The sequence below is a fragment of the Stenella coeruleoalba genome, assembly GCF_951394435.1.
Source record: "Stenella coeruleoalba genome assembly, chromosome: 4".
NCBI lineage: Eukaryota > Metazoa > Chordata > Mammalia > Artiodactyla > Delphinidae > Stenella > Stenella coeruleoalba.
The window spans coordinates 141,055,364-141,082,095 of NC_137149.1; the positions used below are offsets into that span (position 1 = coordinate 141,055,364).

General features: G+C 37.7%; 1 protein-coding gene across 1 annotated transcript in view; it reads right to left on the minus strand.

The window, feature by feature from the left end:
* Positions 1 to 26,405, minus strand: part of MMRN1 (multimerin 1) — a 72,523-nt gene extending 46,118 nt beyond the window's left edge. Inside the window, exons 1-2 of the mRNA XM_079919620.1 lie at positions 26,324 to 26,405; positions 19,799 to 20,636 (exon numbers count right to left, since the gene is read on the minus strand). Coding sequence (XP_079775746.1) covers positions 19,799 to 20,385 — 587 coding nt within the window. The 5' untranslated portion in view covers positions 20,386 to 20,636; positions 26,324 to 26,405. The remainder of the gene's footprint in view (positions 1 to 19,798; positions 20,637 to 26,323) is intronic.
* Positions 26,406 to 26,732: the final 327 nt, after the last annotated feature.

Sequence of the window (26,732 nt, forward strand, 5' to 3'; positions counted from 1 at the left end):
GGAACATACATATCGATAATTACCTTAAATGTAAATGGATTGAATGCTCCCACCAAAAGACACAGACTGGCTGAATTAATACAAAAACAAGACCCGTATATATGCTGTCTACAAGAGACTCACTTCAGACCTAGGGACACATACAGACTGAGAGTGAGAGGATGGAAAAAGATATTCCATGCAAATGGAAATCAAAAGAAAGCTGCAGTAGCTATCCTCATGTGAGAGAAAATAGACTTTAAATAAACACTATTACACGAGACAAAGAAGGACACTACATAATGATCAAGGGATCGATCCAAGAAGAAGATATAACAATTGTAAATATTTATGCACCCAACATAGGAGCACCTCAATACATAAGGCAAATACTAACAGCCATAAAAGGGGAAATTGACAGTAACACAAACATAGTGGGGGACTTTAACACCCCACTTTCATGAATGGACAGATCATCCAAAATGAAAATAAATAAGGAAACACAAGCTTTAAATGATACATTAAACAAGATGGACATAATTGATATGTATAGGACATGGCATCCCAAAACAACAGAATACTCATTTTTCTCAAGTGCTCATGGAACATTCTCCAGGATAGATCCTATCTTGGGTCACAAATCAAGCCTTGGTAAATTTAAGAAAATTGAAATGGTATGAAGTATCTTTTCCGACCACAACGCCATGAGATTAGGTATCAGTTACAGGAAAAGATCTGTAAAAAAGACAAACACATGGAGGCTAAACAATACACTACTTAATAACGAAGTGATCACTGAAGAAATCAAAGAGGAAATCAAAAAATACCTAGAAACAAATGACAATGGAGACACGACGACCCAAAACCTATGGGGTGCAGCAAAAGCAGTTCTAAGAGGGAAGTTTATAGCAATACAATCCTACCTTATGAAACAGGAAACATCTCAAATAAAGAACCTAAACTTGCACCTAAAGCAATTAGAGAAAGAAGAACAAAAAAACCCCAAAGTTAGCAGAAGGAAAAAAATCATAAAGATCAGATCAGAAATAAATGAAAAAGAAATGAAGGAAACGATAGCAAAGTTCAATAAAACTAAAAGCTGGTTCTTTGAGAAGATAAACAAAATTAATAAACCATTAGCCAGACTCATGAAGAAAAAAAGGGAGAAGACTCAAATCAATAGAATTAGAAATGAAAAAGGAGAAGTAACAACTGACACTGCAGAAATACAAAAGATCATGAGAGATTACTACAAGCAACTCTGTGCCAATAAAATGGACAACCTGGAAGAAATGGACAAATTCTTAGAAATGCAAAACCTGCCGAGACTGAACCAGGAAGAAATAGAAAATATGAACAGACCAATCACAAGCACTGAAATTGAAACTGTGATTAAAAATCTTCCAACAAACAAAAGCCCAGGACCAGATGGCTTCACAGGCAAATTCTATCAAACATTTAGAGAAGAGCTAACACCTATCCTTCTCAAACTCTTCCGAAATATAGCAGAGGGAGGAACACTCCCAAATTCATTCTACGAGGCCACCATCACCTTGATACCAAAACCAGACAAAGATGTCACAAAGAAAGAAAACTACAGGCCAGTATCACTGATGAACATAGATGCACAAATCCTCAACAAAATACTAGCAAACAGAATCCAACAACAGATTAAAAGGATCATACACCATGATCAAGTGGGGTTTATTCCAGGAATGCAAGGATTCTTCAATATATGCAAATCAATCAACGTGATACACCATATAAACAAATTGAAGGAGAAAAACCATATGATCATCTCAATAGATGCAGAGAAAGCTTTTGACAAAATTCAACACCCATTTATGATAAAAACCCTGCAGAAAGTAGGCATAGAGGGAACTTTCCTCAACATAATAAAGGCCATATATGACAAACCCACAGCCAACATAAACCTCAATGGTGAAAAACTGAAACTCCACTAAGATCATGAAAAGACAAGGTTGCCCACTCTCACCACTCTTATTCAACATAATTTTGGAAGTTTTAGCCACAGCAATCAGAGAAGAAAAAGAAATAAAAGGAATCCAAATCAGAAAAGATGAAATAAAGTTGTCACTGTTTGCAGATGACATGATTCTCCACATAAAGAATCCTAAAGATGCTACCAGAAAACTACTAGAGCTAATCAATGAATTTGGTAAAGTAGCAGGATACAAAATTAATGCACAGAAATCTCTGGCATTTCTATACACTAATGATGAAAAATCTGAAAGTGAAATTAAGAAAACACTCCCATTTACCACTGCAACAAAAAGAGTAAAATATCTAGGAATAAACCTACCTAAGGAGACAAAACCTGTATGCGGAAAATTGTAAGACACTGATGAAAGAAATTAAAGATGATACAAATTGTTGGAGAGATATACCATGTTATTGGATTGGAAGAATCAACATTGTGAAAATGAGTATACTACCCAAAGCAATCTACAGATTCAATGCAATCCCTATCAAACTACCACTGGCATTTTTCACAGAACTGGAACAAAAAATTTCACAATTGTATAGAAACACAAAAGACCCTGAATAGCCAAAGCAATCTGGAGAATGAAAAATAGAGCTGGAGGAATCAGGCTCCCTGACTTCAGACTATACTACAAAGCTATAGTAATAAAGACAGTATGGTACTGGCACAAAAACAGAAATATAGATCAATGGAACAGGATAGAAAGCCCAGAGATAAACCCACGCACATATGGTCACCTTATCTTTGATAAAGGAGACAAGAATATACAATGGAGAAAAGACAGGCTCTTCAATAAGTGGTGCTGGGAAAACTGGACAGGTACATGTAAAAGTATGAAATTAGAACACTCCCTTACCATACACAAAAATAAACTCAAAATGGATTAAAGACCTAAATGTAAGGCCAAACACTATCAAACTCTTATAGGAAAACATTGGCAGAACACTGTATGACATAAATCACAGCAAGATCCTTTTTGACCCACCTCCTAGAGGAATGGAAATAAAAACAAAAATAAAGAATGGGACCTAATGAAACTTAATAGCTTTTGCACAGCAAAGGAAACCATAAACAAGACCAAAAGACAACCCTTAGAATGGGAGAAAATATTTGCAAATGAAGCAACTGACAAAGGATTAATCCGCCAAATTTACAAGCAGCTCAATGACAAAAAAACAAACAACCCAATCCAAAAATGGGCAGAAGACCTAAATAGACATTTCTCCGAAGAAGATATGCAGATTGCCAACAAACACATGAAAGGATGCTCAACATCATTAATCATTAGAGAAATGCAAATCGAAACTACAATGAGATACCATCTCACAGTGGTCAGAATGGCCATCATCACAAAATCTAGAAACTATAAATGCTGGAGAGGGTGTGGAGAAAAGGGAGCCCTCTTGCACTGTTGGTGGGAATGTAAATTGATACAGCCACTATGGAGAACAGTATGGAGGTTTCTTAAAAAACTAAAAATAGAACTACCATACGACCCAGCAATCCCACTACTGGGCATATACCCTGAGAAAACCATAATTCAAAAAGAGTCATGTACCAAAATGTTCATTGCGGCTCTATTTACAATAGCCCGTACATGGAAGCAACCTAAGCGTCCATCAACAGATGAATGGATATAGAAGATGTGGCACATATACAATAGAATATTACTCAGCCATAAAAAGAAATGAAATTGAGTTATTTGTAGTGAGGTGGATGGACCTAGTGTCTGTCATACAGGGTGAAATAAGTCAGAAGGAGAAAAACAAATACCATATGCTAACACATATATATGGAACCTAAGGAAAAAAAAAAAAAAAGATGATGAAGAACCTAGGGGTAAGATGGGAATAAAGACACAGACCTACTACAGCATGGACTTGAGGATATGGGGAGGGGGAAGGGTAAGCTGTGACAAAGTGAGAGAGTGGCATGGACATATATACACTACCAAAGGTAAAATAGATAGCTAGTGGGAAGCAGCCGCATAGCACAGGGAGATCAGCTCGGTGGTTTGTGACCACCTTGAGGGGTGGGATAGGGAGGGTGGGAGGGAGGGAGACGCAAGAGGGAAGAGATATGGGAACGTGTGTATGTGTATAGCTGATTCACTTTGTTATAGAGCAGAAACTAACACACCATTGTACAGCAACTATACTCCAGTAAAGATATTAAAGAAAAAAAGCACTGTAAGATAAAAGTAAATTAAGAATAAATCAGAGCTAAAACCAGAATCTCTATTGTTTAGCTATAAGCTAAGTCAAATCCAAAATTGCCCTTATGCAGATATCAATATTAGACTGAGGTAGTGACTCAGACGTAGATCTGTTACTTCCACTGAACAATGTGCAGTAAGATGAAAATAAATAAATAAATGATGTAAGGATCTAAAATGAGGGAAAAAATAACTTATTAGCAGCAGGTGATATGATTGTGAAGAAAGAAAATATAAAGGAGTCTATATGTAAATGATAATAATGAATGAGTTCATCAATTTAGTGAAGATCAATATAAAATGTTTTATAATTAATACAAAAGTTTAGCCATACAGTTAAGATCAGTTATAGTTTGATGTGCTAAAAACAAATTTAAGAGAGATACTGTTTATAATAGGAAAAATAACATTGTTCTTGTTAAATTTAACAGCATGTAAAACATTGACCAGCTTAAACTGGTTTTGCATCCTTAAAGAGGACGTTGATTAATCAAACCTTGAGTTATTTTACAGACAGCCCCGGGCATGTGCAAGACAGGAACCCACGTGTGCAGTATAACCCCAGAGCCGAGAATCTTCAGTCTATGGAACTCAAAGAATAGACATGTTGAGGCTTTTATGAAATGAGAAGTTCTTCAACAAGGAAAACCTGGCTCCCGGCAACAGTGGGAGCTTATATGGACTAATTCAAGCCTAGCCAATCAGCTTCCAAGTTTGAAATTTCCCTAATCCCCCTAAACTTCACCGCGAGCCCTGGATGGAGAAGACACATGCGAGAGCCTTGCTTCCTGTTTCCTTGCCGGTCGATCTCGCAGACAGATGCGAGAGCCTTGCTTCCTGTTTCCTTGCCGGTCGATCTCGCAGTAGAGCTTTTATTTTCTCCAAAGCCGGTGCCTTGGTATTGGCTTCTGTGCACATTGGGCAAGGAGCCCTTGCTCGGTAGCAGTGTTGGTCACCACAAAGGGACGTAAATCTCATGACTACCTGCCAAAGGCACCACAGCCCCTGGCAGAGTGCAGGCCCTCGTCACCCACCCTGAGCGGCCACCCAGACCAAACTTGTCTAGAGGGTCAGCTGTCACATTGCTGCTTCCCGCTGCTGCTCTCCAGGCTCCTTGGTGCTACTTTCACTTTTGAGAGAAGAAACTGCACCTGGATCAGATGTCTTTTGGGTGAGTAACATCGTTAAAACGTGCCAGCACGTAAAGTTGTCTAATAACCTTCTCAGGATTGTGAGAAGGGAGGGAGACAATATAAAAGGTTACAGCTGCTGAGGTACTCAAAGGATGGAGTCCTAAGACTTTGGATTTCTTTGTCCATGTTTGTCGATGTCTATTTTGTTAGGATTGGTTAAGAGGGGTTGGCTCGCGGATGACTGTAGCAAAATATTAAACCTGATATTAGTGGGGGTCCTCTGAATCAGGCAGTAAGATATTGCTCCCTGACTAGAAATCTTGCCTTTACACAGGGGTTGGTTTTTCACCCATGCCTAATATGATCGCCTGGAGGTATCGATACAGGTGTGTGTCCTTAATGGAACCTGCCCCGATTACCATGTTGTGTGAGAGGGTAAAGGAGAAATGAGGGACTGTAAATCAGGAAAACTCTCCACTGCAGAACGTGTTCTGTGCCTAGGTTAGAGGAATTTCCACCCAAGACGCCTCCTTGGTGTCATTTTGCTCTGGTCATCCTGAGAAAAAGCCCTTCCAAAATGGGGTATGTCGACGATATACCTGCTAATTTAACAGGAAGGGAAAAGAAGAGACATGTGATCATACCAGTCAGTCTAAGGAGTAAGCACAGTAAAAATAAATAGGAAATATAAGAAGTAAAATTAGTGAAATGGGAGCTAAGAGAAAAATCGTCTATTTCCAAATTGGTGGCCAGCATGGAATAAAAAGCACACCTGTGTCTTTAGAGTGAGTTAATGAAAGGCAGAGACTAAAGAAACAAAACAGGTGGGACAATGTTATTAGACAAATAGGGATTTAAGGAAGGTTGAGATTGTTAAGGCAGTAACAGGACAAAGAGGAATTGTGTATAATTACTTGCAGTTTAAATAATAAATATGGTGGTCAGACTTGGCCTACATTTAGCCGACTGTAAAGCAAAGCAAAAAAATCTTCCAAAACACAAACAAAACTTGATAAGAGCTATTTTCAACAGTCTCACTAAGAATTCTCTTACATATTAAACACATCTGAGAGTGGCTGGAGAGGGCTGAAGTATTTTGAAGATGGAGATAATGTTTTCTAATGGAGATAATATCTAAGAATCAACTGGATATAGAACTCGTATCAGTAAGTTTGTACCTGTCCTTTCTGATAATGTGGCTCTTTTAGCTACGTGCTTTTATTCTATAAATGGTAACGTATTATGTTCTTAATTCTGTATGACTTCCTACTGTATGTGGTATACTGGAGTTACGAAAAAGAAGAAAATGACTTTCTTTTGTAACACTGCCTAGCTCCAACATCGGCTAGAGTCAGGGGGAAAATGGCCTGAGAATGGGTCTTCGAATTACAACACGAACTTACAATTAAGACTTCTTTTGCAAAAGAGGAAAAATGGGAGGAAACCAGCTGTCTCCCTGTTTCTTGCAAGGAAAGAGGCCTTTATATAATTGGACACATTTGGGTTTTTCCTCAGTGAGAGTTTTAACCCTCTGGTATGAGCCAAGCTAGCAGGCATTGAACTGCTTTTAAGTGTGTAAATATGTATGTTAAAAGGAAACTTTTCCAGGAGGAGCAAACCTTGGTGGTGCTAAATACCATGGGCTACGTGGAGGCCTAAATGCATTCTACCTGGAAATTGCCCAGACGTCTAGATTAGCTCGTCTGTGATCTCTGCTGGGGAGGTAAAACGTTTTGATCTTCTCCCATGAAGATTAAACCCCAGCGTGCTCAGAAAGAAGTGAGGCCTTGATTATTTCAGCCTATATCCTCTGTCAAATTCAGCTCTGAGTCTCGGGCAGACTCCCCACTTCACTTTCTTCAAGGGGATACAGTCACCTCTTCCACCCTCCTCCCTATTGGGTACGTTTTTCAGGGTGGCGAGCGAAACAGAGGCTGGACTTTCCTAGGCTCCTCTGCGGTAGGCAAGTCCACCTCAGCACATGGGGGAGAAATACTAGCAGGATCCTCTGACCAAACTGGCTACAGTCTTGGAGCTGCTTGGACGGATTCCTTGGCAGCTGGGAAGCATGCGTGTAGGCTACAGTTCTGACAACCATCTCCAATGGAAAGCTTTCCAGGGTTCCCTAAGTGAATCCTCAGGTCCAAGCTAGTCAGTCGTCTTGGAGACTTGGTCCTCAGTGGCTTCTCAGGGAATTCTTATAGCCAAGTTATAGATAGCCCCTGCTATATTGGCTTGCTTCTTTCCAGTAACCGAACTAGGAGATGCAATGGGTTCTTAAACCCTCAGGTTCTTGCTTTCTCTCTCACGCCTCTTGAGGCTGTTTGATTTCCTTCTGCTTTTTTTTTTTTTTTTGCGGTACGCGGGCCTCTCACTGCTGTGGCCTCTCCCGTTGCGGAGCACAGGCTCTGGACGCGCAGGCTCGGCGGCCATGGCTCACGGGCCCAGCCACTCCGCAGCATGTGAGATCTTCCCGGACCGGGACACGAACCCGTGTCCCCTGCATCGGCAGGCGGACTCTCAACCACTGCGCCACCAGGGAAGCCCCTCCCTCCGCTTTTTGAGGGGAGTGAGGGAAGGTCCTTTTCTAGAGATTTGCAGCCCACAGACTGTTCTCAGCTCTTGCGTTTGAAATCTGGGATATTGACCGAGCTGTGACCTCGGAGTCTCGTGCTCACACACGTGCTCTCTCTCTCCAAACCTCCATTCTCAGAGGGGATGGCTAACCCCTCAGAACTAGCACTAAGGGGGAAAACCTTTGAGGGGGCAAGCCTCTAGTGTGCCAAGGTGCTTCCTATAAAGGAAGAAGTGGGCTTTGAGTCCCCGGATGTGCCTTCCTTCATCTCCCGTGAACTCAAGGGTTTTCCAGGTGCAGCCAACATTGCTGCATCACACAGACCCCGAGTTTCTGGTAAAGCTGCTGGTTGACACCAGGCCCAATTCATGAAGGCTAGGAAAGGCCTTTCCAGACTCTTGGTGTATGTCGCCAAATAAGCAAATTTTGAGAATTTGACAATCTCACGTGTTCAGAGGATATAGAGAACTGGAATCTCATATATACTGTTCGTAGAAATATATGGTAAAACCACTTTGAAAAACAATGTTAATATCATGTAATAATGAACATGCGTATACTGACCCAGCAGTTACACTTGTAGATATATACTTTAGAGAAACTCTTGCACATGTGTTCAGGAATCATGTTATCTGAGTATTTATAGTAGCAAGCATTATTCATAACTATCAAAACCTAAAAGTAGTTTAAATGTCCATTTACCATAGAATGGAGAAATACATTGAAATATTTACACATAGGTATTATTCACCAGTTAAACAAATGAACTGTACTATTCAATAACCCAAATATAACTTATAATAAACTTGTGTGATACAAGCAAGTTACAGAAATAATACCATACGATGCTTTTTTCTTACATAAAGCTAAAAAATAAAAGTGAATGATACACTGTTAGGGATACATATGGTAAAATTAGGTATTATAATACATCTATTTCGTATCAAATATAAGACAATTTTAAATGATATGATTAAGAATAACAAATAAATCCTGCCTTACAGAAAGATTTAGCTGAATTGCTGTTCTGATCCACATGTCTTATCAATTAGACCATATTGTAGCCATAACTTTCTCAAGCCCGTTTCTAAAAACCTTTGTTTATATCCATCCATGTATGCTTACTGTCTTCAACATATAAGATAGTAGAGGAATATGAATTGGCCACGCTCCAGTGAAGCTGAGAAACTTTAACAGCATCAAAGTAGGCCATTTGCCACAAAAATGCCGTGATCAGACAAAAACAGCCTTTATTAAAATACCTATTTTTAGATGACATTCTGGTAGAAGCCAACCAAAATCATATAGATACTGTTTAGGAAAACAAAAATCAGCCTCATTTCTGGTTGTAATACCAGTTATTTTATTATAAAACATCCTATACTAAACTGTAGAAAGTTCTTAATAACTATAGATTGAATGATTGGATTATAGCATGATTTTTTTCTCTTTACTTTTCTGTTTCTGTCATTTTTTCCCTATTGTGAATATGTACCTTGTTATGTTAAATTTATATTCTTCCCTCTCATTTGTTTTCTGAGTTTTTTTATCGAGGGTAGAGGCAGAAATGATTTACAAAATCTAGTACTAAAGGAAATGGTACATGACTGTAAAATCAAATCACTATGAGTTCAAATTAATATGAGATGTACGCCACTAAATCAGTGAAACATAAGAACTCTATGCTGCTTAAAATAATAATTATTATTATAATTAAAATAATGCAGAAGTCAACCTAAATGTTAAAAAGCAAAGAAGGAACACATTTTTCCCCAGAGTAGAGTCACTAAAGTTAGTAAACATCTGCTTTGGAATATTTAGGCCTCTTTGGACCACATGCTCCTCTACAAATAAAGCTGACTCAGCCATTCATCTGTCTAAGGCAGATAAATTGAGCACTGTACAGCTTATTGTGCAACGTTCTCTTGAATGAGAAGTTTGAAAATTCAGCTCCATAAAGGCATGAAAAGACACGTTGGTATATTTTGTTCAAGCGTGGTGATACTTGGCAAAATAATGTGAAACTAAGTACGGCAAAAACAGGAAATAAAAATTTTAAAATTAATGAAGACACCATGATAAAGGGATATTTTAAAAATAGATTTCTCCTGCAAATCCACTGATTATCCTAATTACAGAGAACGTCTAACTTCATCAGAAGCACACATTGTCTGTCACGTGAGCACTGGCTGAATGACTATGGAGGGCACAGGGCGAGGCAGGAAAAAAATACCACCGTCCCTGCATACCCTGGATACTGAAAAAAAAAGAAAAGAGATGGTTGTTAGAAAGACAGACAAACAGAAAGATATTGTTTGTGAGAATAAATCAGTGTCACCTGCAGAGATTGTTTAAAACCCTAAATAGTGAAACCATTTCATGACTAAAATAGTTGAGTAGGCAGAAAAGCAGATTGCCAGGGGCCCAGCAATCTTTGATCCAGTGTAAATTGGAAGAACGAGCCACAGCCAGAGCCCCTGGTGTGACTTGTAATTAGGTTTATGCCACCGATGAAATAAGCTCATCAAGAGATGTTAAAAATGTAAATATAAATTTAAAACTAAATAATCTGAAAATATAAGTTTAAAAACAGAAAATTCAGCATGGTAAAATGGTGACAGGCCAGTATAAAAGCAAATGTAATGATCCCAGACAAGTATTTTGCTTAAATCTAGAGATCCTTTGTACCTTTCCAGAGTGATTATGGCCGACGGAGAGCGGTTTCTTTGAAGTATTGAGCTTTCCGTGGGGTCCGAACACTCCTAACAGCAGATTGCATTTGGGATTCTCTTTAATGGTTGCTTTTGTGCGGCAACATGTACTGAAAAAAGCTTGTATTGATCCTTTGGATTTTCCAAGTTAATAGGTAAAATGTTTGTTTGAAGAAAAAGCAGACATCTTTTGTTATTTATGAACGTGAGCCTGGCTTGCAGAACTTACAAAAGGGAGCAAAGGATTCTATTTTGACAGAGACAACTTGAAGTCTTGTGGATAATGAACTAAGAAAAGCATTGTAAGTAAACAATCACTGTACTTTTGGTTGAAACATTTTAGAAATCCGGTCTTCCAAGGAGCCGTGAAAACACTAAATTAAAAACAAAGAGTTCATTAATTGGTCATTTGCCATTTGAAGTGTACCCTGACCAAACCCTGGTCCAAACATATCCATTCTTATCCTGAATTGAGAGTGGACTGAAGCAACAAAGGATTCATTTAAATAATGACCATGACAAGTATTTTCCTTAAGAAATAGAAGATATCAATCTAAGAATTAATGTTATTTATTTATACTAGTCCTTCGAACACAGATTAATAAATTGCTTGTCATCCTGTTCGTAGAAGACAATGTTTAAACATTTATATTCATAACCTGTGATTTGAATTGACACCATAGCATGAAAATACCAAGTCCTGAGGCTATTCACTAGAAATCAAGGTGAACCAGCAACATCCCCTCCATAAACTAGCCAATGATATGTGATTTTCTCTTGGAAGTTGGAGAAGATTTTCTGCTTGGGGAGATGATGTATTTAAGGACATTTTGACTTTGTTTCCTGTCATCCCGTTATTGAGATGCACTTAGGGATTCAACGAGGAACAAGAGAAAATGAAACAACTTATTAGCCATTAGCTTGTTTGTTCAATGTGGCTTCCTCATCGATACAATGAATATAATAATATTACCTACCTATCTCACAGGATTGTTGTGAGATTAAATGACTTAATATATGTAAAACACTTGCTGCTGCTGGTAATGCCTAGATGATTCAGAGAGCTCAGTAGGATTTTTTATGAAGGGAATAGATACCTATATAGCTATATATATGTATGTATATATCTCCCATTTTGTTTCTGGCCTCGTACACAAGTAGAGGTTGCTCCTTTCTTGTTTCTGTAATGACCTGATAAATTCATCTTAACCATAATTGCTTATGTATATCAGGTCAATAGTAAGTTCCAGAAAACCATGACAGAAGACTATTATTGGTGATGTTCAATTCATATGATGAGGCTTAGCTCTCAGAAGAGATATATTCTAAATGTCTTTATAGTCTTAAGTAGTTATGAACAAAAATACTTCCTAAATGTTATGGAATCTTTATAGGAATCTTTATTTTTTTCAATCAAACTAAAAAGAAAAGATGAAATTATTAATTATTATGGGAGACCAGGATTTACAGGTAGTTCATCAGTCATAAATGAGAAAGGAAGTATACCCAGTGAAAGAAATATTAACAGAAATTGGAAGTAAGCATTTAGATTTAGTAAAAAGATTCTTAATATGTAAATCACACACAAATAAAGCATCAGACTTTTTATATTTAGTTTTGGCTATTAGTCCAAAAGATAAGTCCATCTTGATACGAATCGCCTTAAGAAAATTACTATTTTCAAATTAAAAAAATATTGTGGTTCATTTTATTTTAGTGTAAATACCTTTATATAGTCCATCCTTTTTCAAAAGTCTATATAATATATAAACTGGGATAGAAGTATTAGTTTTATAAAAGAATCATGTAAATATTTGAAACAAATCTTGAGAGGCAATCATGAAAAGCTCAGATTATGGGGAATTTCTGATACTTTAATTTTCTGGTTAATTTAGGTTTTGAGATGAAACCCCTTTTATATACCAACTTTTGCAATGAAAATCTTTGGTCAGGCACTGATTTGCCTTCCACGGTGGGCACAGTGTAGTATGTAATTGAGTTTTTAATGATATATGCCGTATAGTACCTCAGAGTCACAAATCATTGTGTACATACAATAATAATACTACTAATAATTTCTTAGTGTAAAATTTTAGGAGAATGAGCTGAGTGTGTCCCCCTCTCAGGATGTGCATGGAGTTTGCTTTTTGGATCCAACCTATTTTCAAAGTTTTAAAGCCAATGACAGTACATTTTTAAGAGGTACACTGAATTAGATATAAAAATACATATATTATACCTAAGAAACAATTCTTAAAGGTACCTTAATTAAACTTTTTTCACAAATTTGTTTTCTTTTACCTAACTTTATTTTTTGTTTCTTTTCCCCATCCTGTTACTTCAACGTATTCAGGGACATTGTAAATTCTATTCCAGTAGGTGTCAGACTTTCCCAGTGTGCAGACCACAGAGCCTCGGGAAAGGCAAGCTAATAGGTGCTGTGATGCTTAATTCTATACTTAAACCAGTTGTTCCTGTAAACTGACTCTTTTAGCATTTCCCGAAATAACACATTTTTAAATTAATATTTTGGTATTTAAAGAAACAGAAGGTGTACAAACGTTTCTTGTTTAATCACCTAGACGGTATAAATTCTGGCACGTATCATACAATATGTGTGTGTATATTCAGCGGCAATTTAGTGAGTAGAAATATCAAAGAAATAAAAAAGGAAACGATTACTGAGAAAAAAACTGAGGTACTGAATATACTTTAGTATTTTCACTGGCAGTAATGTAGTAGATACATTTAATTTCTCAAGGACATAAAAAATACTCTTTAATATAATGGTGTGTTTCTTTTTAGAATTTAACAGCATGTGAGAATAATCCCCTTGGATGCTACTAGGCCACTGATAAGAACTTTGCAAACTATACATGATAAAGACTGAATGTTTGTGTCCCCCCAAAATTCATTTGTTTTTGTTTTTGTTTTTTTTTTGCGGTACGCGGGCCTCTCACTGTTGTGGCCTCTCCCGTTGCGGAGCACAGGCTCCGGACACGCAGGCCCAGCGGCCATGGCTCACGGGCCCAGCCGCTCCGCGGCATGTGAGATCTTCCCAGACCGGGGCACGAACCCGTGTCCCCTGCATCGGCAGGCAGACTCTCAACCACTGCACCACCAGGGAAGCCCAAAATTCATTTGTTGACATCCAAATTCCCATTATGATAATATTGAGAGATGGGGATTTGGGGAGGTGGTTAGGTATAAGGGATTAGTGCCCTTATAAAAGTGGCCCTAGAGAGATCCCTCATGCCTTCCACAATGTAGGAGTACAATGAGAAGTCGGGAATCTGAAAAAGGCCATGCTGGTAACCTGTTCCTGGGTTTCCAGCTTCCGGAACTGTGAGAAATAAATTTCTGTTGTTTATAAGGAACCCAGTCGCTCATTTTGTTATAACAGCCTGAATGGACTAAGGTGGCATCTGAATTTAATTGACCAGATTTTTCACATGTAAAACCTCATAATTTACAGAATTAAGCAGAAAATTGCATATTACGATAGGCAGCAGAAGTAATTTAATGGTTAGTTTTTGTAATTTTAAACCATTAAATTTTAAAATTTAAATTTTCTATTTACAAGTGGTTTAATAAAAGACTTGTCGAGTTTATCATGTTAGACATATTAGAAATCAGAATCCATTTAACTTGAGCCACCTATTTGTACATAAAGCAAGTTACATAGCTTATAGAAAGAGTAAACAAGTGAAATTCTAAAATAAATAAAGTCAAACTCAGCAAATATAGGATTCATCTTGTTTCATATTCAACTTTTCCCTTCTGGCCCTTTCATTAACATTTTACCATATTTATGGCCATTCTATATGCAAAATCAAATACAATGACAAACAAGTAAGTGGGAAACTCTCTGGATGAGCTCTGATTTCTGCCCTCTCTCCCTCCTCCCTTTCGTTAAAAAAAGAAAGAAAAACTCCTCAATTGAGCATCCGTATTTCTATAGTTCTCATATTTCCCAGACTTATATTTCTAGTGTTTATCTCCGCTGTGAACTCCAAATCCATCCAATAATCAGTCATTCCACAGAGTTTTGTGGAGCTCTCTCTATGTGCATGGCACTATTGTTGGCAGTGAATAGAATAATAATAAGTAAGAAGGTCAAGGGTCCTATTTTCACAGAATGTATTTTGTGGAAAAATATAAAATACACAACTGTCTGCATAAATAGACCCAATAATTTCAAATAAATGCTCTGAAGAAACAATAAGGGTGATAAGATAAGGATGGCAACTTTCCATTCGGTGGTCAGAGAAGGTCTACTTGAGGGAGGGCCATTAAAGCTCAAATTGCATAAGAAAAGGAGCCACTTGTCTAAATGCTGAGGGAAGAGCATTCTCTCAAGAGCAAACAGGAGTTTCCTTGAGATATGTATTAACTTGGCATGGTCAGTAACCAGGAGGAAGGGCAGTGTGGCTGGACGAGATTGAGAGGAGTGAGCTTGGAGCATGGTAGAAAATGAAATCATGAAGATAGGCAGGGGTCATGTCAAGCAGGACCCTGTGTGCATGGTGAGGATTTAGGATTTTATTCTAAATGTATTGGAAAGTCTACTAAGTGATTTTGAGCATGTGAGCAAAATACTAAATTTCACAGGTTTTAAAACATCTCTGAAATCAGGAATATATTTTGAAATCAATGATATATTTTAGTCACTACTAGTCAGACAGTAGTTTTTGTCATTGCCTTAGAAATGTCTTAACCAGTTTCATTTATATCTTCATTTCAAGGAGGCAAAAGTGATATAAAATAAGATAAATAAGATAAATCTGAAAACTTTAAATAATGTCATACTTTCTGATTAGTACATAAAATCACATCACAATAGATGAAGTCTTACATCCAATGAAACGCATTAACCTGAATTAAAGTTTAAATACCTTAAATGTATACAATGTTCTATGTCAAATGTATTCAATAAAAAAAAAGTTTGAAAGATCTCACACTTGTGTGGAGGCAAGAGTGGAAACATGGACAAGTTAAGAGACTAAGTAGTAGATAATGGTGGCTAAGAATAACATGGTGTGGTGAAGGTGGAGAGAAGCTGGCAGATTTGGGGGATATTGGAGGGAACACCAAGAAGACTTCTTGATTGATTATATAAAGGCCGGGAGAGAAAAAGTATAAAGGGTATAGCCAAGGTTTCTAGTTATGGAACTAGCCGTTCACTGAGATGAAGATTCAAGTACGTGTGTGCAGGGGTTGGGATTGTGAGAGGAGTTAGGTAGGCAGTTAATGCCAATATCTCGTTTCACCTACTATCCTCTCAGGGAAAGCTCATAGCCTCCAGGTAGACCACTCATCCTGTTATGTTCTCTCATAAACTTCGTTCAGAATGTTTGTTCATCACCATTTTGATTCAACATCAGCATTTGTGATGTACTGTTTTTCCTCCCCATGCCCTTTTCCCACTGGACTGCAGATTCCGTGAGGACAGAACAGGTGGGAGTTTGTCTTCACTGTTTTACCCTCAGCACAAGCACAATGCTGGGCACATATTAGGTCCTCAGCAAATAACTGGTTCAATACCTAAATGCATTAATCCCAATTTTTTCTTTTTATCCTGCCTGTTTCAAAGTGCTTGGTCACTGACCAACACCCACTGTTCCAGACAGGAAACCACAGCTCTAGTGTAGCCAGGAGTTCCTGTGGTGGTAAGATAAGGGAAAGTACAAGATGAGACAAAAATATGCCAGAAAAATTCTATTGACAGAAGTATTCCTTTTACATAGAACCACTATAAAATTCCAAAAATAGTATTGAAAAAAAACCCCAAACCTAAGATGAGTTTATCCCAAGTCAACAAGGTTTTATTATACAGAAATATTTCTTTGGGAAGGATTCATCTATATATTCACATATAGATCCATACACTTTACATTCAGTTTGTTAAATACTGTGTACTTATTGTAAACCAAACACCTTACTAGCACTGGAAATATGTCCCTAAACTCAAGGAGATCACAAGTTCACTGTAATTATAACATTGTAAGTGCGGTGATAGAAGAATTCAAAGAGAGCTATATGAACAGTTAGAGGGGCCACATAACTGAGCCTGAGAAAGCTTCCTGGAGGTATTATCATCAGGTGTAAAAGAAGTAGGTGATGGGAAAAGAAGACCATGCTAGCCAGAGGGACAAACAGGGAACAAAGATAGGTTTAACAAACAGCATATTGTGGACTAGAAAACTACAAATTTTCATGGCCAGAAAGTCACAGAAGATGAGGCTGGGGAAGTAGGCAGGAGCCAGATCAAGGATGGCGTTGTATGACTGACTGGGAATGAAATCTGGAATTTATTCTGGAGGCAAAGAATAGCCTCCGAAGCCTGAGAAGTGGGGAAATAAACTGGCCACTCGTATTTTCCCAGTTGGGATAATAGACTGTATTTGCTGAAGGAGTATAATGTACGGATTGAGAGCTACGTCTCTGAAGCCAGCCAGCCTGGGTTTGAATTTTTGTCCTGGGATTTACTAGCTAAGTGACCCTAGTTAATTTTCTTAACCTCTCTATAATGAAATAGTAACAGAATCTTCTTCATGGAATTATGGTTATGATTAAAGGATTGAAAATATGTGAGTGTGTGTGTGTGTATACATATACACACACACACACACACACTCAGAATAGTACAGTACTAGGAAAAATGCCATAAAGTGTTTGCTATTATCATTATTTGCTAATCAAACAAAAATATGAAAGACCTCTTTTGACCTTACCAAGGCTTATTTGCATCAGCACTGTGGCCATAATAGATGGACCTAAGTTTTCTCTAATACCATTATCAATTGCATGGCTAATGAGTAAGAAGTCTGGGACTTAATGAAGTATTACTTAATGAATGAATACTTAATGAAAAGTATTACCGGGACTTCCCTGGTGGCGCAGTGGTTAGGAATCTGCCTGCCAATGCAGGGGACACGGGTTCGAGCCCTGGTCTGGGAAGATCCCACATGCCATGGAGCAGCTAAGCCTGTGCGCCACAACTACTGAGCCTGCGCTCTACAGCCTGCGAGCCACAACTACTGAGCCCACGTGACACAACTACTGAAGCCCGCGTGCCTAGAGCCCGTGCTCCGCAACAAGAGAAGCCACCGCAATGAGAAGCCCGCACACCGCAACAAAGAGTAGCCCCCGCTCGCCGCAACTAGAGAAAGCCCACACGCAGCAATGAAGACCCAATGCAGCCAAAAATAAATAAAGAAATAAATTTATAAAAGAAAAGAAAAGTATTACCAAAGAGAACCTTAGCTCTGTAGGACCTCAGGATGTAGAATCTCTAAGTACGGTTAGTTCTTTTCTCTAGAAATAATTTAAGATTCTTTTCATTGGAAAATGCATGGGATGGAGTTTGGCTTAGCAAGTTACACCTTTAATATCTTGTTTCCTCCTAACATATAATGAATTTTTAAAAATCTGAGATATGTTGGTGCTTGCTTTTTATATAACACATTCCTTGGGAGCAGGAATTATTTTTATTTGAAAAATTCTGTTTCCCCCGAGACCAGCAATGTATAAACAGTCATCAAATAAGTAAGGGTTCATAAGCTTTGACAGTGAGGTCTTTGGATAAAGCAACTAGCATTTATTTAAAAACTAGTATTCACCAAATTATCAATTACTAGTTCTAATTATGAAACAACCATATGCCACTTTCTATATGCTATGTAAAATTTAATTGGTATTTTACTTTCAACTGTTCCCTTCTTTTGGTTATATTTACTAGTCTATTGAAAAATCCCTTTATAATAACATCTCTAAAAGGTTCAAATCATTTCCTATGAGTGCCTAAGACTTCTATACAATTGGTTTAAAAAATTAAATCATAGTCTAACAAAATATGATTAATAGAAATGATATTATACATGACTCAGAAAAGACTCTCAATAAATTACATTTTTTACTTAATAGACCACATTCTGTTGTTCCTAAACATGAGAAAGTTTAATTTATATCTGTTAAAATGTCTGTTTTAGACAGTCTATCTATCCTAAGTTGAACATTTTGTAATCTGTAGCATTTGTTTTTACAGTAAATTGGCATGTTCCAAATTCCACCATGTTAATAAGTTTTTATAAAATCAAATTTACTTTCATGTTTTAAAAAATGCCATAACCTTTGAAATACAGTGAAAAATGGATTTGAATAATAAAGAATACATAAATACAAATCTATTGGCTTATATACTTCCCAGTGTCTCATGTTTATATCAACAACAGTGTTAACACAATGCCTTTCATAGCAGGTGTTATTTGCTATTATTAACTTGAATTATTTTATATAGTCAGGTGTTTAACTGTGAACATTAAATGAATAGAACATTGATGCGCATTTTCCAGGGTTTTGTTTTTGTTTTTTGGTCCTTTTGAAAGACTTCTTTAATGATACTTCTTTAAGCTTTGTCTTATTATTTTGCTTCAACAATTCAAATTGAATTTTCTCTCATTTTAAATCAAAATCAATTTGAAAAATTGGCCTTTCTAGTCAACCCATTCATAATGATGGCATAATTTAGTATAATGGCCCTAGTAAAAGATGACTTGTTGAGTACCTATTCTGTGAGAAGCGTGTGTCTAAGCACATCTCATTAATTTGAATCTTGCATGATAACCCTGCAAAGTTGGTATTTTTATCTGTACTCCTTATACCATATCTGTCTTTTACAAATGAAGAAACTGAGATTCAGGGACATCAATTGACTCGCTCAAGTCAAGGATCTAGACAGTACTGGAGCCAGGATTCCAACCTAGCTCTGCTTAGTTTGAGCTTTCCACAGCGCAGGCTGTTTCAGTTTTTAAATCTGTTCACACCTTAACTGTAATGACATTTTTTCTTTCATGTTGTGTCTGTAGTTCTGAGCACAACCAACACACCCTTGATCTGAATTAACTAACAGTCACTGTGAGGTTACACTGTTTGTTAGTGACTATCCCCAGTTAAAGCACCTCTATTAGTAACTTCGACCACTTCAATTACAATAAATTGCTGTGTTTTGTTTGTTCATCTTTTCCCTTTTAGATAAGGTAACACTTAATTACCTCACCTAACTGAAATATGATCTGGTTTCATCTTGGACATGAAATCCTTTTCTGGAAGTGAGACAACTGTTAGGTTGCAATCTTATAAACCTTATAGTTAGAAAGAAAAAAAAAGAATGTTTCTTACTTTCCTCTAGTTGTTTCAAAGCTTGATTTTTGGTAGCTGGTTCTTTGGCTTCCAGGGCTGTCACCTCTGCTGAGGTACGTTTCCCGTGGGGATCGATTTCCAACGCCTCTAACCGAGTTTAGAGAAATGGCTTGTTCATTCGACTTTCTGGCAAAGCTCTGAAGAAATTTCAGGGTGGAGTTGGAAAGGACCACTGACTCTGCTTTAGGACTGAACCTGATGCTCGATTTGGTCGGGAGGGCAAGAGTTTGTAACTTCAGTACCACTTCTGTCTTCCCTGTGGGTGTGAGAGTTTGGTTTCTCACACGCTCAGGAGATGCACTTGTCTCTGAGGGAAGCAATGTCGATTTCAGAAGACTCTCCTCGGAAGTGCTTGCCTCGGGAGCTGTGGCCATCTCCACTGATGTGATCTGGGTGGTTGGCAGCACCTGAAGACTTTGTATTTTGCTTAGAGGAGCCGGAGCAGAGGTCTGGGAGTTCCAGGAGTTCTCATCCTCGGGTGTAGTCCAAGTATGTGTAGTGTTGTTACGCCCAATCCCCCCACTCCATAAACTAGAAAGGAGGATGAATAGCCTTGCTCCTTTCATTTCAGTAGTTTGAAGCTAGAAAGCTCGTGTGAAATCGGGAGGGGGATAAAGTCCTTCTAGCCTCTTCGATGGCTGCTTCCACACTGAATCTGCCAAGACAGAGCTTTGCCAGTTTGAGATGTGTAGAGGAAACAGGTTTCTGTGTTTTGCAGTGGACTCAGGAAGTTTGATTTCCTGTTTCTGTAGGTTCTGTGGGATCTGTGACCTCTGGGAGGATGATCTATGGAAGCAGTGAAGGGTGTCTGACGAGGCTAAGGGTAAATGGAAAAACACAGTCCATTATTATCAGGAAAACCCATGAGAGAAACATGAAGTAACTTTCCTTTCCTAGGTTCACTCATATTTCATGTGTTGCTGATTTTGAAGAGAAATTTCACGTTGATAATGGAATTTTGTTTGGATGGGCTGAATCAAGGAGTTTAACCTTTTTTTTTTCTACTATACAAGGAACTTGAGAAAAAGTTTTGTGGTGCTTCCTTTCCACTGTGCCCCATCCAGAGAGCCACATTTTGTTCAAGGACATATACGCATGTGCACGTGTAAACAAAAAGTCATCTGCAACGTCTCTGCTCTTTCACGCATCACAGGCTGAATTGTGAAATATATATATATACAACCTTATTTTTATATATACATTTCAGCTGTAGCATTATTTGAAGTTAATCTCAATGATGATAATAAAAAAGAAAAGCATACATTATTGAATTATGTGAGTATACAAGAAAATCACTTTAAATTATGCTCTCCAAATTTCTATTAGAACCAATTAATGGAATGAATAATCAGAAATTTACTTCCTCTATTTTCTAATCCTTATCTTCTAGTGGTTGGGGGGTGATTAGTATTTTACCACTAAGGAAGGGATGAAGAAAAAGTGGAGTCACATGAAAATAAACTGGGACCAGTTTTTGTACTTCTTCTGTAGTGCAAAATATAACAGCTGCAGAAAAGAGAGAACTAAATTGATCAAAGACTTTTCTGTGGTTGTTTTCCCAGTAGAGATGCTTCATGGGATTTATGATTTCACTACTCCAACAAATGTCTGATTCTCAGACTTCCATTAAGTTCTCTCATCTGTAAAATATTCCATAGCAAACTTTTCAGACATACAAGTAACAAGCTAGAACAGTTCATCCATCCATATACATTCCTTTCTTCCTTCCTTCATTCATGTGGTAATTACCCAAACCCTCAGTCAGCTTTAGTAAGGTATTCGCTTAGGTGCCGAGATTATAAAGCAAGAATATTCTTGGCTCTCAATTTGCTCGTGGCCTATATACATTATCTGAAGGCTAGATCTCTGTGTAATTAATCTTTCTGTCAACTTCTATGTGTGGCGTTAGGTTCTTGTTAAATATTCAGTCATGGAATGTTTTCTTTCGGAACTGGAAAATTGGAAACCTTGTGACTATTTGGTTATATATTATTGTAGATATATACTCTTGTCTCTAATCCTGGATACAGGACACCGGGGTTTGAAACAAGACCTAGTTTTCCTCTGAACTACTAACTTTTTGGTGTTAATACTCCTTTCTCCCCTTACTCTTTGCCATTCTCTTATACAAGCATATTGTCGACATATTAGAGAGTATATAGTATGAGGTTATTTAAACTACGATACACAGTAGTCAGCAGCAACCCCAGTTGACTTTGGCATGGAGTACAAACATCTGTTTCTCGGCTATATCACAGAACAATCCCACAAACTTTGCGTTAGTAAAAGAGCAGAAAAGTCCAGCACGGACAATCCAGGCAGCAACTAGTAACTAAAAAGAGTGATGAAACGGCATAATTTTCACACAAACATGGTTTTCAGTACTAAGAAAAAGACATTACAGCTTCTTAATCTGGGAAAGACACAAGCAACTATCTTTGGCTTAGAGCAGAATAACAGTTAGAAAAATCCAAGTAAAGTATTTCTGTTTAGTGTACAATTTTAAATCCGTTTTCCTAGATTTAGTAAAAGTCGATGAAGAAACCATCTTGAAAGTTTAAGAAACAACCAGAAAAATGACACGTGTAGATGTTTTTGCTTCTATGATTTGAAAAAAAACATCTTGATCCTGTTTAGGACAAGTGAACTTGAGTGGTAAAGGGTCACTCATTGGATCTATAAGTGATAACAAATGGCTCTCAAATGGTAATAAAAACTGAACTGAGCTAAGCAATTCATTCCTCCTCCCGTAAGGTATTGACCAATAATGATCTTGGTTACTCTTATCCTAGCCTACAAGTGACCTTGCAATCAAAAGCCTAAAGGTTCTGTATCTCATTATCAATTCACTAAGCCATCCTGTGCTATAACTCCTCAGAGAGTCCCCAGCTCATCTGATGGTTTTAGATGTATGGATCGTCCCTTAACTGGAGACGTAATTTATGTCTGTACTTCAGAAACTGTCAGAGAAACTGCTTTTAATACCTATCAAATAACAGTTAAAAAATAATATTCCTGGGATTATTGCCTAAAGAATACTCAATCATTTTTCTAACTACTCTAAATACTATCCTTGGATTAAACTATATCATCAGATTTTTGTATACCTGGACCCCATCATTCTGCTACATCCCTGTACCTGCTAAATTTTTTATATTAAATTATGTTTTACCCTATTGCCTTTTTTTCCACTGAGTAATTTATAAGAAAGAAACTATGAAACTCATTATATTATGTGCTATCAGGAGGTTTTTATGTCATTTTTCATTGTACCATAAACAAAAGATTGAATACGTATTGCAAAAGTGGTTCTCTCTAGGTGATGGTATAATGGGTTTATTTCAGTTTTCTTTTTCTTATGTATTATTATTATTTTTTAAAATAAATTTATTTATTTTTGGCTGCTTTGGGTCTTTGTTGCTGAGCACGGGCTTTCTCTAGTTGTGGCGAGCAGGGGCTACTCTTCGTTGTGGCGCGTGGGCTTCTGATTGCAGTGGCTTCTCGTTGCAGAGCACGGACTCTAGTTGCTCAGGCTTCAACAGTTGTGTACGGGCTCGGTAGTTGTGGCTCGTGGGCTCTAGAGCGCAGGCTCAGCAGTTGTGGCGCATGGGCTTAGTTGCTCCACGGCATGTGGGATCTTCCCAAACCAGGGCTCGAACCTGTGTCCCCTGCATTGGCAGGTGGATTCTTAACCACTGCGCCACCAGGGAAGCCCTCTAATGTATTATTATTTAATTTATTATACATTATTATTTTAGTCTTCTAATCATAAGAAAAAACAAAAATGTTATGAAGTTGAAACAAAAGTACAAATGAGTTAAAAGAGAATCTTAGATTAAGGATTTCCTGGTTTGTAGATGGTCCCACGTATTATTTAAAGCCATTTTTATGGCTGCAAGAGTTATTATCCTTTGTAAAATATTGGGAGTAAGGAATAACTTCCACTAGATTATTAGGACTTCTTAGCAGCTTCTTTCTTTCTTACATGAGAAATTATTATTTTCTTAAAATAGTATGAAACTTTTAAAATAATACTTCACTACACCCCTTCTCCATAAACTGTCACTGTCAGAAGATAATTGCAGAAAACAGTGCTCTAAGCTTTTTTCGATTTTATGTTGGTTGAAAGTATTAAAAACATGTTACATTTATATGTGGACCCAAGGGGGTTATAACCATACGGTAATAGGGCTGGGGGAAGGACTGAAACAGATTTACATGTGATTTTGATGAGCTCAGCAATGTGCTAAATAAGTTAAATTTGGCATATTAGTTAATTCTCCTAATCATGCCAAGTAAGTATCCAACTCTCATTTTACTGAGGGAAAATCAGGCTCAAAGAAGTTAAGTAACTTCCTAGGGTAACACACTGGTAATCGATAGCTATGTATGTCCAATTCTGGTTCTTTCCACCATCTGAAAATATGCCCCCAAAAGAAATAGTAAACATCTAAGTTTACAAAAATCTAGAGAAAATAATTTTCAAATTATCTTAAATTCATTTTCTCTATTGTTTTTAACTCAATATTTAGCTTTTATTTCACAGCTAAAACATATAGTGAGATAATGCTAGTAACATTATGATTTCTATTTGTTCAAATTTATGGAATTAGAGGGGAAGTGTTGTGTTTATAAGTTTGCTTTTAGTCTAATCTTTACTTTTTATTCTCTTTGGTTGGGTGCCTTTTTCAATTCCTGTGCAGTATTGTAAGTGATGACATTGCCTTATCCTTGACAGCACAGATAATATGCTCCTTTCATTTGCTAGATTGGAACCTCCAGAACAGTATAAGACTGCTACATCCCCGGCATCTAGAACAGTGTTTGGTAGGCATTCAATAAATATTTATCAAACACATGAATGGATAAAACTATGAATGTAGTTCTATATATCTGTAGTAGCACCTGTCAGGGGTTAGAGAGGAGGATCTATTTCCCCAACCTATAACCACACAAAAGAAAAAAAAAAAGCAATGTAAATAAACACAAGTACTCCCTTTATGAATACAGCTTCAAAAGGTCTCCTAGAATACCCTTTCAATCAGATTACCTCTTGCAAGTCCTTCCTAAGTAAAACTCAGAAAGCCCATTTTTTCTACCTCATCTGTTTTCAAAGTATATTTGAAACAGTTTATTTTGAAACCATTGCAGACACAAGAGGACTATAGAGCAAAGTCTAAGAGCTGTATAAGAAAGGGTAATAACAAAGTAGTTAGGCCAGAAAAATCTCAGGTGTGCAACAAACTGAAATTAAGAGTAAAATTTAGGTCTAAGTAGGCTGGTAGAAAAGGGAATATGGAAGTATAATGAGTCATATAATTCTTAATATTAAATGAGAGAAATGTATTTGTTTGTCAGGAAAAAACACAACATATTTTGTTCTAACATAAAAATTTTAACGCTATAATTAGGAACATTAAGAACAAATTGATAAAAGATGACCAAATATCCTTCATGAGCAAATGTTTATATTGGTAGGATGCAAAACTATACTATTGCTTATTTTATATTTCCAATTTAAGTAGAGCAATACACTTGAAAAAGTTAATTTAAAAAGTCTTTAAGCCTAATTTCTTTTGCACATTTTAGAAATAACATTTTCTTTACCTTCATGAAAGTTATGCCTGGTCATTGAGTGATTATCATTAGTGACTTCTGCTTCTGGACCTATGGAATAGACATACTTTTCCCTATTCCTCCTGCTAAGTACATCTAAAAATCCTGGACACTATATGTAAAACAAACATAAGACTCTGAGGTGAAGAAAAGAAGGCAGGTTGGCTAGGAGACCCAAGGAACAACACAGCATTGGGTTCTCTGGATTTTCTTTTTGCCTCATACCTCCCAGACTGAGTGCTGGAGAATTTGGCAAACTAGAAACACCAATGGCACGAACAATAAAAAACCCAAGAAAAGCCAAAGGGCCAGAAAGCGGTCAACCTAGAAAGACAGAAATCTTATTAGACAATAACTGCTCTACTAGCACAAAATACCACAGAAAGAACTGTGGTGCTGCCCCGTCCCTGCCTGCAGAGCCTGAATGGAGAGCTTAGGCTTCCGCACTCACAAGGTTTGTAGAAGCAGCCTCAGCCCCCATCCCTTCCCTGGGGTAGTGACAAGAGAAGGCTAACAGAGGAGAACTTAGTCTCCACTAAGTCACTGCCATAACCCTCTGTAGGCTGGGTAAAGGGCAAGAGAATAGAAAAAAAATAACTTTGAGGCCTGCCAGGTCTTCACTGAGCACACTTCCATGGTCCCCCAAAGGTAGGTGATAAGGCAAAAAGTCGGAGAAATATCTTCTGTAGTGTAGAAATCCAGGGGGTGGTTCTGGGGAAGAAAGATAACTCATCAGAGATGAAAAAAATAGATTTTTTACTGTAAAGTAGGAGATCTCCCACAGTGTTTTAATCATCTCCTCTTCACTGGTGAGGAAGGAATGCCCACCCTAAGGTTATGGGGGTGGCTGAACACATGACACCCGATACTGGATGAATATATACTCACAGAGCTGGGAAGGAAGATACCACACACCATGCAGAGCGGCACAGGGGTTGCACCTGAGAACAGAGCAAACAGCCAGGAGCTGTGAGAGGCAGGCTGTGTAATATTAAGAGTATAGGTTGCCCCCCCGGCTCTCCCTGGCGGATGCAATTGGCTTGTTTGAGTAATTCTACAGGCTGGCAGAGAACTGAAATCCACTACTCAGGGACAAGCAGGAACTGTGTCTGGTCCCCTTGATAAGAATTATTTGGCCAGGGGACCTTATCCGCTGGAGCAGAGTGGGGAAGGGAACTTGTGGTTAGGCCATATGAAGCCCTCGGGGTTTCACATGTCAAGGCAGCATATGATAGTAAACCTTAATTTTAGGTCTTATAACACACAAAGTTCAGAGAGCTTTTTTCTGTATTGCAAA